General features: G+C 39.0%; 1 protein-coding gene across 1 annotated transcript in view; it reads right to left on the reverse strand.

Annotated features, from left to right (window-relative positions):
• The window catches only part of LOC107100937 (ubiquitin-conjugating enzyme E2 E2), a 57,377-nt gene extending 44,419 nt beyond the window's left edge, over positions 1-12,958 (reverse strand). The window contains exons 1-3 of the mRNA XM_015399631.1: positions 12,781-12,958; positions 9,795-9,978; positions 9,107-9,157 (exon numbers count right to left, since the gene is read on the reverse strand). Coding sequence (XP_015255117.1) covers positions 9,107-9,157; positions 9,795-9,970 — 227 coding nt within the window. The 5' untranslated portion in view covers positions 9,971-9,978; positions 12,781-12,958. The remainder of the gene's footprint in view (positions 1-9,106; positions 9,158-9,794; positions 9,979-12,780) is intronic.
• Between the last annotated feature and the right edge of the window lie 598 nt (positions 12,959-13,556).

Here is a 13,556-nt window from a genome sequence, read left to right on the forward strand (position 1 = left end):
AAAAAAAAAAAAAAAGAACAAAAACTCAACAACTTCCTTTTTCGTGAGCTGAAAAACTATTTTTAGTTGAGTGAACTTGAAAATCTAAATGTTAAATATAGGGACAATAATTCAAGTCCGTTCAGAAAACTAAAGTAGCTTTAATCTTTTAACTTTTACTCTGGGAGTTGCCAGTACTTATTCCTTTAAGTTGTTGCTCATTTCAAAAGCTGAGAGTTCAGTTTACTGTCCCTATTTTGTAGTTGTTGTAAAATGTAGGAGAACCAATTTTTGAAGTTGGCTTTTAAGGTAAAGGCTGAATTATCTTTCAATTTTTGGTTTAAAATGTGCTTAAAAGTGCTGCTCAAGAGATAGTGCCAATCGAAATAACACTGTTCTGTAAAATATCAATAAGAATTTTATTGAATCCTTATATGAGTTTAAATATAAGCTATAGTTATTTTACCAGTAATTAGGGACTAGTGGTTACTGAGCACATTATTTGCTTCTTTGAGCAACAGAACAGGTTAAGAAACAGGTTCAAAACACTGTTAATGTACAAAAAGTGTTAAGGAATTTTTTTTTTTAAATTACACCTTAAAACCCACTAATGAAAAATAAGCTCTGAATAAAAAAAGTATTATTCTTAAGCCAGAAGTTCAATATTTGTACTTCATTAGGTGTTCTAACTTATCATTACAATAAAATAGACTTCAAAGTTTTGGAAAAATTAAAAGCAAAACGTTAAATGATTAAGTTAAAAGACTCAAATATATACATTTGCTGAGGTTTGTTGCCTTAACATTTTGGGTTCTGCCAACTTTTTTTTTTGTGTAGTCTATCTGTCTTGAACCAAAACTGAGGTGAGAGAAACAATCGACCAGACAACAACGAAACAGACTCCATAAATCTGTACCTTATGGAAGTGAGAGGAGATTGTTGAATTGTTGTAAAATGCCATAAGAAGTCCCCTCTACAGTTTGCACGGGACACAACAAACATTACAACGGTGCTCCTGTATGGTCATAAATATTTTTGGCCTACATTCACAACAGTGGTGATGGCAGCACTGTGCACTATGGGGATTCCCTGCTAAGCATGGAAAAGGAAGCTGGAAAAAATATAAGAAATGGCACAATAACACTAAAGGAGAAATGGGTAGCAGCTGGAAAAAGTTCAAAGTAAGAAGATTTCCTCAAAAAGAAGAATGCAGGCATGCATGGGAGAGTTTTCTTCCCTTGGCAACACTGCTGCAAAACTCTGGAGAGAGGAATGAAAACAAGACAAGAACAACTGCAACAATAAGACAATAGGCGGAGGAACTGAGGGCGATGAGTTTCAGCACCTGTGGTCAATCATCCGTAGCAATGGGAAGAGCGCGGCGGTGAGGTGGAGTCCAAGCTGACAAGCGTCCAGGCTGGTTTCTGACAGAACGATTGGTTTGGAAATAAGCAGGATGGGAGTAGATATGCTGGACAGCAGGAGATGAATATAGAGTTTGCCAGGGGAGGGTTTTAGAGAGGATTCATTGATGTATTGAGGACAGATATAAATTTGTGTGACGGAGGAAAATGTAGGAAGGCAGATTACATTTTGTAGTCAGGTAAAGGTCTGTAGAGGGATTTGTTGTGAAGGACAACAGTACTCCTATAAGAGGCTGAAGCCCTTAGAGTGTATCTTTAAGATATTTTAATAATCAACATTTACAACTGAAGATAATGTGTTTAAAGAGAAGATCAACACACTCCTGGGTTTAATCTCAGCTTCAATGATGCATGAGTCTACTCTAGATAAGATTTAAATGTTGATGACGCAATATTGACATTTTCTTGTAGTGTTGCGCCGATGCCATTTTTTTGGCCCCAATACAATATAGGGGTGTAAATGATAATCGTTTTGTAGCCGACGACCCGATGCATCGACACGTCCGCAAGAGTATCGATTCGTGTTTTTTTATTTTTATCCGTTTGACTTCCGTGCTGAGTAGGTTTGTAAATCACATCCATCATAGCGACTCGATTCAATATCGATTTCCTGACCCACCCTCAATTTTTTTTCTTTTTTTTTTTACACCTTACAGGCTAGACAATGTTTCAAATTTGAAATAAATCAATGAAAGCTATAATATCGTTATGCATTTTTTTTTTAGAAACAACAGCAAATAACAGAAGTAGAAAAGTTGCACTCCACCTATTCCTATTAAAACCTCATTCACTGAAAAATAATAATACCCCTGCGTTATAGTTTCTGAAAGGCCTTGCATCAAAAAATACTGCACAAAATCAGTGCAATGAGTGCAACGCAATACCTCGGCTCCAGACGTCCCCGCCCCCTCCACAGACGCTCCGCTGCACCTCTCCCAAATTGTAGCTGACGGCAGATAGTGCCGCAGACAGGAGGCCGGCTTGTTTGGTTTTTATGACCGAAATTGTGGAAAACAACTCGTGAAGTTTGACCCGCTAGAAGAGCGAGGTGCGCAACAACGATGGGACCCTTTGTCCACCTGGATCTCCGCTCTTTTTGGCCCTCATGTCCCTCCGTCATCGGACTAAACTCGCCCCCACTTCCTCTCCGCCTCGGCAGTATCTAGACCCACAGTGTGTCGCACAGACCATGCTTCAATATTGAGCATAAATCAAAAATGTTTATGTCAAGCTTACTGCAACACACTGCTGTAAGAGTATAACCAGGAAGCGAGGTAGGAGGGCAAAATAGGTTTAGCGCCACCGCAGCATGGGAGGGAGAATTACGTCCAGTAGCAAATGGATAAAAATAGGCAGGAGGAAAAAAAAAAAAATGAATCGGGACTCTTGCGGACGTATCGATACATCGGATCGTCGGCTGTTGGATCGANTTTAGCGCCACCGCAGCACGGGAGAAAGAATTACGTCCAGGAGCAAATGGATAAAAATAGGCCGGATGGAAAAAAAACATGAATCGATACTCTTGCGGACGTATCGATGCATCGGATCGTCGGCTGTTGGATCGATGCATCGATACAAAACGATTATTATTTACACCCCTAGTGCTGAGGTGGCGCTAAAGCCATTTTGCTCTCCTACCTCGCTTCCTTTAGCCCCTATCCTCTTTCCACTTGCACATATGCGTAAACACAGAGGCATTATTATTTTTCAGTGAATGAGGTTTTCATAGGCCTAGGTGGAGTACAACTTTGCTACTTCTGTCATTTGATGTCGTTTCTAAAATAAAATGCATAATGATATTACAGCTCAGCTCATTGATTTATTTCAATTAAACTCTAAGGTAAAAAAAAAAAAAAATATGGACAAATAAGCAGGTAAATGTGTTCAAAAACAATTTCCGCAGCCGTTACGCCTATTAAAATGCAACTGACAGAATAACGGCCTGTTACGCTGAAATGGACCTGCAGGAACCCTGACCAACGTGGTCACAGATCACCTCGCCACGGAATAAGGAACGTCTGGATCTACTTCCACTTTTTGTGTTTGTGATGCCGACATTCAACAATGTCCACATTCATTTGTTTTAATCAATATATCTAACAGGTATTTAGAACAGAGTTCTGTTAACTTCAATTAAGTTAATGGGAATACAAGAGGATGCATAGACGGGTCAAACACAATTTGAAAGAGAAACTTTTTTTTTTTTTCATGTATAAATTCTAAAAGCTTTCAACCACCAGTAATAAACATAAACCTCCAAGGTTTTATTCATTATTGCTTCAAATAAAAGTTTATTCTTTGCAGCAGGTTTGCAGAAATATTAGTGCATCTTGTGAAAAAGCCGTTAAAAAGCTGGTTCATATGCTTCGACAGGTGTGGAAGCATATGAAGCTGCCTGTGCAATTCACTTGGAAGTGTATGACAGCGAGAATAATTGCTGTGTCAAATTCTCCAGGGCTTCGGCGTGTTTCTGCTCTTCTGATGCACGACAACTGCCAAGGTGATGAGCAAGCCGTCGCAAAGCCGAGAGAGGGAGATAAAAAACTGGTGTCAAGTGTGAACGGGGGCTTGTGATTTTAAGGTAAGTGACACCACACTTTGTTACACGGATTAGATCCTTGGAAATATTACACAATGCATTATTGTGTTTGATTTATCCAAACAGGAAACAAATATAATGGGGAAATAATGCATTAAAAGCTGCTAAGTGCTATCACCGTGACTTAGAACACAGACCTGATGAAAAGGCATTAGTGTTTTATTGCCCTTATCAAGCTGGCAGCTCCTGCCTGGGATGTTTCTCTAAATTAGATCATCAACAAGACTCTCCATTCATTACAGGTTTTAACAACAGTATGAGGAAGTTGAATTCAGAGAAGCTCGGTTCAGATAAGAGAAAGACCTGGGTCGCTATGGTGCTGGGGAAAAGTATTTGCCCCTTACAGATCACCTTCCCTTTGCTCTTTGGTCCCACTGACATCCTTTCGATCAAATGATCTTTAATACTCTTGAAAACCAAAATATTCTTTTCTTAACTACATTAGATATATTGCCATATCACATACCCATCAAAGACAATCAATTACACACATTAACCCAGAAGAAAAAAAATTAGCTGTATGATTTGCCCATTTTACATCAAAGCTCTTACAGGCATTGAAATCAAAAACTGCTTTACTTTACAAAAGACTGTTTTCTAGATTCAAGTCCATTGTGAAATTCACAATATAGGCGCATCCTAAATACAACCACTTAAGTGATGTTTTCATCTTGAACAAATGTAATAAGATTTTTTAAAAATTAATGAATGACTCAACGTGAATCTTTGTTTTGTTACACCCTAGATAAATTGTGAATTAACAGTGATTTAAAACATTTTTAGAGCTAGACAAGTAGAATAGATTAAAAATGACAAAAAAAGAACATTTCTGAATATATCAATCAGGCTAAAAGATCTCAATTAACAAAATAAATCATAAACAGATAAGTAACAAAGGGATTGGGTTCCAGCTATTGGACCGTATGTATTAAGTCAGCTCTGAAGGTATTCAGACACCAGAGAAGCACACCGATGTCTCCATATGATGCACTGATTTACAATCTAGGATAAATATAGATCTACAGTGATGCATTTCACTTGTTTGAGTCAGAGTTCAGGATAAGACTTAAAAAATATGAGATAACTCCAGGGTGAAAACCACAGCTAAAAAAAAAAAACAGCGATAATCTCACATGTGCCAGAAACAGAAATAAAGACACCGAAAACAATGTGGAAAATATTCTGTGGGCTAATGAGAGAAAAGCAGAACTATAGAAAGAGATCAAACTGACAGTATTTCAGAAAGAAAAGACAAACCCTACAGCAGAATGTCTGGTCAACTATTTATGACATCGGGGTTTATACAGGAATCAGCAACTGTAATTTAATGCTTTTTAATGCTCTTAGAAATAATCTTAATGACATCAACAATTACCCATGAATCTCATATATACACAGCAAATTCCTTCTTCATCTCTACCATCTGCAGGCTGCAATTCCTCGATTTCCAGCCGCTTTTGCTGAAATTAGCATTTCCCCATTCCTAGCTTTTTCCTCCTCCTCTAGCTTCTTTTGCGAACATACGGCTTTACGATCAACTGGAAGCAGTTCCGCGCAAATATGCAAATATAACACAAAATATTTGCATATTTGCAAATATATATATGCATTTATATATATCGCTTAATAAATTGTTATATATACATATAAACCTTTCTTTTCCTAAATAAAGCATTTTAAATGCCAAAATAATCGCATTTAATGACAGGAGGACAATCATATATATATAATTAACTTCTGAACTGAAATGTGGCATGACCTGAATATTACCGTTATAGTAATATTAAAAAATCCGATATTAATACTGGAACTAAATAGTGCCTCCTTAACCCCAATGAGACATACACTGTGTGATTTTACAACAAAACCACAGGGTTTAAAAGTTCACAGCTCACGATGCATGTTCTCACACTGTGCGGCCGGACGCTCTGATGCGATATACCTGCTAACACTGTACGCCTAAAACGCACGTCGGACTCAGCTCCGCAGTGAGATGGAACTACTCAGACTCGTCTATCCAGAAGTGTTGATGCCTGCTGTTAAATATAAAGCTCAATAGAGTGAAGCGCGCTGCCTTGGCAATTTGTGTAGTTTTGTGTGCTGAAATCCCTGAAAATAAAAGGACTAAGACATGGCTGAGCAAACGTGGGTACGTCCGAGAGGAAGAAGAAGAAGAAGAATCCTTGTTTGCGCACGCCCACTGAGGGATTTGCTTGCCACGGTCGACTGAATTTCAGAAAGTTTGATTTCCTCCCGACCTTACGACTCCTGATCGGGAGGTGGTCATGAGAGGCTGATCGCCCCTCCTTGCCTCCTGTATACTACACGACGCACGATCAGGCTGAGTCGGCCTAATTGCAGGAATGGATAATTGCACCGGAAGGGGAAAAAAATAGAAATGCACGATATAATCGGCCCCCTATCGGTATCGGCCTGTATCGGCCTTAAAACTTAATATCGGACATCGGCCACCCCACCGATATTTAACCCGATATTTGATCAGCTTCTGAGTTTCTAAAGTCTAAAAAAAAAAAAAAACTACTACTTCTTCTTCTTCCTCAAAAACTTCTTTTTTACAGACTTAAAAACTTCTAAAGACGAGGGAAAAAATATTAATACATTAAAATATCACAATATCTTCATATGCTGATATATTGCCATTTAAAAACACCATATCAATCTCTTTTACTAATGAAATATTGCGATATGTCATTGTTATGCTACGAAATCCCCCGAAAATTCACGAAATTTTGCCATATTTTTATATGTTGATATATTGACGCGGTATCGATCTATTTAACTAACAAAATCTCACAAGAATTTGCAAAATATCACGAGAGTTTGTTACAGAACAATGAAATTTCACGAGATTTTGAAAGTAAAATAGATCGATACCGCGTTTTTGAAAATCTATTTGATATCAGCATATGAAAATATATTTGAGTATATTATTTTTCAAAGTGTCAGAAATGGATAACAAAACTGCTATTTTCAATGACTACTTATTTTTGTCCAGCTTTAACATCGGTATCGATATCGGTTATCGGCTACATGAGTTTTAAAATATCGGCATATCGGATATCGGCCAAAATCCCAATATCGTGCATCACTAGAAAAAAATAAAAATAAAAAAATAGTACAGTGTATGCCCGGCTTAAATCTGCAGACAAGAAAAAAAACAAAATTCTTCCACAGTAATCTATAAGATTTATTACCAGTTAATGCAAATGTCTGAAAGCAGCTACGAGGTCTTTATTTAATCTAAGTAAATAAAATGGGTTTTATGAAGCATTAGTGTTTGCTAAGACCTACAAGGCAGGAAACAGGTCAAACAGCACTATTTTTAAGTAAATATCTCCATCCCTAAGCATCTCAGTCTTCAAATCTGTTGACTACAGGTAAATGTGCGTGCAGGGCAAACATACTGCGTCTCCACTTGTCACAGCAAATGAAACGAATAACCTTTCAGACGAACCTAACTGTGAACATGTGGTGTACAGGCCTCTGCGGTCTGCGCTCGTTCATGTGAGCATGTAAAATGGGCTGTGAAAACGTCTGTGTGATTTCTATATGCGCCGGACACCTGTAATCATGAATCAATTTGAGGAAACATCACAGCAGACACCTCATTAGGTCCTGGAATCATTTTAGGATGCAGAAAGGGGGACACGCTGGCAAAAAAAAGAAAAGAAAAAGGATAATCCCACAGAAGCTTAATTGTTTCCCAGGCAACTAGCTCCCCCACCAAGACGACGACTGTGAAATATCTGATGGCAATTATTTTACTTTCAAATTACTTACTTATGTCCTCCAGCTAAATCCTTCATGTGAGCTTACCTAGGGTTTTTTTCCTTTAAGGAGGTGGAAAGAGGGGGGCTGATAAAGATTACAGAGTCCTCGAGGAAAACAACATCTCCTCCAGCCTCCAGCAGAATAACAAAACTGGGCCGTGAGCTCAAATGAAAAGGTTAGCTCAATGTTTATGGTTAATGATGGCGGGGTTCCGACGAGAGCCGGCAGGGGTGATTAATTCATGCAATAAACAACGCCGTCTAGGGTGTAGTCATTTCAAACCGCCTGATGAGTCATACAAAACCGTTTTCCTTAATCATTTTAAGCAGGTGCCAAAGACAGAATACATGGATCAGGAACAAAAAAAAAAAAAATCTTCATTTTCCACAAGTGTCCCTTAACAAAGATCAGCTTCAATTCTCCATCTTAATTTGCAGCACAGCGCAGACGCAGAGTTATTGTTCTGCGCTAAACGGAGCTACAATCAGTGGCGGTGTGTCACTCTGTGTAATATAGGTTAATAAGGGCCGGCTCCTGACTAACAGCCCAAAGATACGCCTTCAGAGTGATGCACACATGCGGTCTGCCACTCGCTTGCGACCATCTCTCTTCCTCAAAGGGCTCACAGCCGCAGTGCTCTCACACAATAACCATTGTCTGTGGTAAATCCCCCCGCAAAGAGAGGTGTTGGTGGGGGGTGAAATCACACGAGAATCAAAACAAGGTTTTAAAGTCACACTACCACTTGTTTTCCAGCATTTCAGCTGATCCAAAGCACTGGTGTAAAATAAAAAAAAAAGCCTCCCCACAGTAGCTGCGGGGTTCCTGTTTTCCATCTTAAAAGGAAGACAAACCTTTCTAGGCTGGAATTTCCAAATCTGAGCATTTTTATCTGACTTTTGTTTTTTAAAGTTTGTTTTTAATTGGTGGCATGTTTCTATTGCGCTCCAGGTTTAAATACAGAGCTGCCAAAAAAAAATAAAGAAAATACAAACAAGAAATAAATTCTGGGAATATAAATGATTTTCCATACTACTCCAGACCTAGAAAACACATTCTAGATTACAAAAGAACCCTGTTTTTTTCCTGTGTTGGCTTTGTGCAGCAACAATAATGCAAGAATGGGTTGCAATTGCACTTTTTCACCTGAGATTATCCTCTCAACCACACACACCAGCAGAATAGGAACATGGACAAAAAAAAGAGCATTACAGCGTAGCCATGAAACGAGCATGTTTCTGCACCCTGCACCCATTACAGCTGCTCTGTTCAACTACTCTGCTCTGAACAAATAACAGCAGATCATTCTTACCTGCAGTTTGGAGGTGGGTCTAATGTTATTTCTGCCAGCTCTTTCTGGATCCTGGAAAGCAGAAATGTCCTTTTTAATATTATGTTCCTCAAATGGAAAAATCACCTATTTATCTTTTACAGAAAACATAAAAATGGTGTTCTGAATTATATGTATCAATGAGCCCAGTGTTGTGAATACATTACAGCAGACAAAAAAAGAACTGAGATCAGATGCTGCTTGTTTTATCCATTAATATCATTTTCTTGGTTCTTGTGCTTAGGCCCCCTCATAGCTTTCAGGAAATGCACAGAAAAACATCAGTGACTTCTATAAGAAAAGACTATGTGTCCTCAGCAGACTTCTCGCTCAGCTGCTTGCATAACTGGCATCATCTGGCCCTTTTTGGGAATGCCTGCACATACTGGCAGAGTTAGAGTTAAGTGTTTTGGAGCATAAGGCGTATCCATTAAAACAAACAGACGGGGATGAGAATATCGCTCTCAGATGACAGCAGTGACACTTCAGAGCTGCGGTGTCAGGCTGGATATATGAAACAACAACGCCTGTGGGACCTGAGTCTTTTTATGCAACCTCACACCCCCGGGGGCACAAGGAGGCAGAGCTTTGGTGTAACAAACAGCTCCTGAGTGTTTGATGATGCCAGGGTTCCTTTTTTTTTTTTTTTTTTTAGGTCTCCTCGGCTTACCTCTTGGCACTCGTTGAAAGTTTAGCAGCGGTTTTACTAGAGATCTTGGTCTCCTTCTTTTTGGGCTGTGCCTGCTCTCGCTCCTGCTCAGGCGGTACCGTTTCCCTTTGTTCGATATCCGAGCTGCCCCCGCTCGTGCTGGGGCTGTCGTCCGGTCTCTGCACTTCGCTGGACATTGTGGGCCCTAAAAAAAGGAAAGAGAAATTAGACTAATCAAAGCGACGTGAAAAAAACTGGTGCTTTGATTAAGGGTTAAAGATTTGAAGGAGGCTTAAATATAAACAAGTGTTTATCTGGGTTCAAAGGAAATGTGTTTCAGACACAAATGCTTGGATTTCATGTAAATATAAACAAGTTATTTTATAATCAGAGATTGTATTAATAAGAATCTAATATCCTGGCTTTAACAGCTGCAGTAATTTGTTTTCTTACAGATAATGGCTAAGTGGTAAAATTGATCTTATTCAATGTTACCTTTAAATGTGCTAATAAAATGTCTCTTTCAGCCCCTGCAAATTTAATCTATGAATTTTCCACTGTAGTCCTCCTCTCCAGCAGCTCCCTCTTCCACATCCTTTGTCCAGCATAACCAGTATCCCTCCTCTGCACTAATTCAAACCATCTCAGCCAGACCTCCAACCTTGTCTTGAAGCCAATCAGCCTCTGCTTTTCCTCTCATCTGGACACCTACAGCGTTAGTTCCTGTCTTCCAGTTAGTTGCACCAAACATCACACCAGGACTCACTAACATCTGTAAATGTGTCCTTCTACTCTTGCAGAAAGGTTTCCATGAGCACCCATTGCTTCAGAGAATTCTCTTCAGGTCCTTGAAGCCTCTCTGTCCAATTTGTCTTCAGATCTTTCACATAAACACAATGTCTTCACTTGTGGACCAGAGTAAGATTTCCCAAAAACAAAAACAAAAAAATGAGGGAAATAAAGCCCTGCCCTCAGTTTTTTTAGAAGCCTCCTTATGTCTTCAATCACGTTTAACAAAAAGAGGTGAACATAAACATGTGGCGCTTGCAGCGTAATAAAAGACGGTCTCAGATGGAAGAGAGGTTCTGCAGAACGATCCGTTGCAGTGGGGTTTCAGGTTGCCTTTTCCGTTCCCTGAAGAGCAATTCATGGAAAGGTATCTGCTACGATAACGGTTTCAGAAGTCAGAACAAGGACGATCCAGCTGCTCTGCACAACATTCAGGATAAATCTGCAGTATCGGAGCCAGTTTAACGCTCTGGTTAATCTGAACAGGTGGACATTTTGATGGCACTGATGTTAGATAGCGACAAGGAGCTATTCCACAGCTTTTAAGGAATCTGGACAGACTGAAATTCATTATTAAAATGGTACATTTATTATAGCTTATTTACTACACAGTGTATGAAGGAGAATCAAAATTCACAAATTTCAAGCTAAAGTACAGAACATGTTATATATATATATATATATATATATATATATATATATATATATATATATATATATATTGTGTCTCTCCAAATTTAATAAAGCATGTATAAAGAACTTTAAAATAGGTCTAACGTTTAAATAGGTCTGAATTGTTCAATAACTTAAACCAGGTTTGGTCAAATCTAAACACTGATTTTCAAACCAAATCAAAGCTAGTGGACAAAGAAGGACAAAGTGAATGTGTCCTTCTTTAGTGTAGAGTCACCTATAAACACTGTGGTTTTGAATCTAAAGGCTTAAAAATAACTAAAATATAACTTCCTTTGGTACAAAAATTTAATAAATGAATCAATCATTTACAAATACTGTAGTGTTGAATCTAAAAAAGGCTAAAAAAAACTAAAATGTAACTTCCTCTTTAAAAATTGAATAAAGGAATCAATATTTTACAAATACTGTAGTGTTGAATCTAAAAAAGGCTAAAAAAAAACTAAAATGTAACTTCCTCTTTAAAAATTTAATAAAGGAATCAATCTTTTACAAATACTGTAGTTTTGAATCTAAAAAAAGGCTTAAAAATAACTAAAATATAACTTTGTTCAGTTCAAAACTTTAATAAATGAATCAATCCTTTACAAATACTGTAGTATTGACTCTAAAAAAAAAGGCTTAAAATAACAAAAATATAATTTTCTTTGGTTCAAAAATTAAATAAATGACTTCCTTTGGTTCAAAAATTGAATAAATGAATTAATCCTTTACAAATACAGTACTTTTGAATCTAAAAAAGGCTTAAAAATTACTAAAATATAACTTCCTTTGGTTCAAAAATTGAACAAATGAATCAATCTTTTACAAACTGTGTGTTTATGTTTAGTTGAAGATGCATTTTCTGAGACGTGGTTATTTATAAATCAATTACTCCGCTTGAACAAACATCCTTTTATGAATAAAAAGGTTTATTTAAATCATCTCTCGTTTCTGTGCTATGATCTAGTTTGGTCTGGCTGGTTAACGTGTGAGGGCAGATAAAGAGGAGGTCCAGATTTCCTAAAAGCAGTGAAATGTCTCTAATCGGAAGCTAACTTCATCGTCGTAACGTTAATGGGAATGAAGCCCACACAATGGGGGGTCTACCGGGGGGGACTGCAGCCCAACGGCTCCACAAAAGCGACCGTAAACATTATTGGGAGCTAGCTAACATAACGAGGCCGGGGGGGCGGGGGGGAAAGTAGGGCTGCTGCTGCGGGCTGTGTAAATAATGAGAGAAGATGATGAGCAGGCCTGCTTTGTTTTATAACTAATTGATAAAACGACGCAGAGATGGAGGCGTTTCTGTCGGAGGGGGCAGGAGGACGGTCAGTGGCGGCGGAGCTCCGGGGGAGCCCTTACTGAGGAGCGGTGACCCTGCCTCGGCACAAAGGGAGACTCTTCTCACCACCTCTCCCGTCTTCTCTCCCTCCCTCTTTCCCTCCTCCTCCTTCACTGGAAAAAAACGACACTTCTCCTCCTCGGGACATTTTCTACCCGACTTTCTCCTTGATAAACCAAAAAACGCGGCTGTCGACCTTACCTCGGCTGTTGGCCGTCGATGCTGCAATTCGGCGTCTTAATCCCCAAGGTACCGAGAAAAGTATATCCTCACACGGCCGTCTGCTCGCTCCCGTGTCCTTGCTATTTAACTGGAGGTAGCAGCGGCAGAAAAGCGATTACAGCAAAGCGAGGCAGCCCCGGACCGCCTCCAGGCGCGCTCCCGATCTGCGCGTGCTCCGTGCGCACGTGGGCTGCAATGGTGAGAGAAGTGGCCCGCGTGAGATGATAAAGACCTCATGAATTATTCCAAAATAGGACAAATCTATCTCCCTAATGATGCCCTCATGAAAACGCATTTTACCCCTTTCATACAAATCCGTTTATTCACTTCTATCAAATCAATTAGAAATAAACTTACAAATAAAGGAGCTTTGTCTTCAGTTCTTTGTTGTAACAAATGCTTCCTGCAAATAAATCTTTCACAATTGGGAAGTTGTTTTTATCTCGTATAAACGGTTTAATGTTTTTCAAAAATGCCTCATATTAGGAGTAAGAACAAAATGGCTTTTCAGATAGCATGCAGCTTAAACTGTCCATCCATCCATTTTCTAAAAGGCTTAATCCCAAGTGGGGTCATGAGGGGGTGCGTATCTCCAGGGTACACCCTGGATAGGTCGCCAATCCATTGCAGGGCAACACAGAGACAAACAGGACAAACTATTCATGCACACACTCACACCTAAGGACAATTTAGAGGAGCCAATTAACATATATGTCATGTTTTTGGACTGTGGGAGGAAGCTGGAGTGCATGGAG

Source organism: Cyprinodon variegatus, unplaced genomic scaffold, assembly GCF_000732505.1.
Source record: "Cyprinodon variegatus isolate N-32 unplaced genomic scaffold, C_variegatus-1.0 Scaffold1031, whole genome shotgun sequence".
Classification (NCBI taxonomy): Eukaryota; Metazoa; Chordata; class Actinopteri; order Cyprinodontiformes; family Cyprinodontidae; genus Cyprinodon; species Cyprinodon variegatus.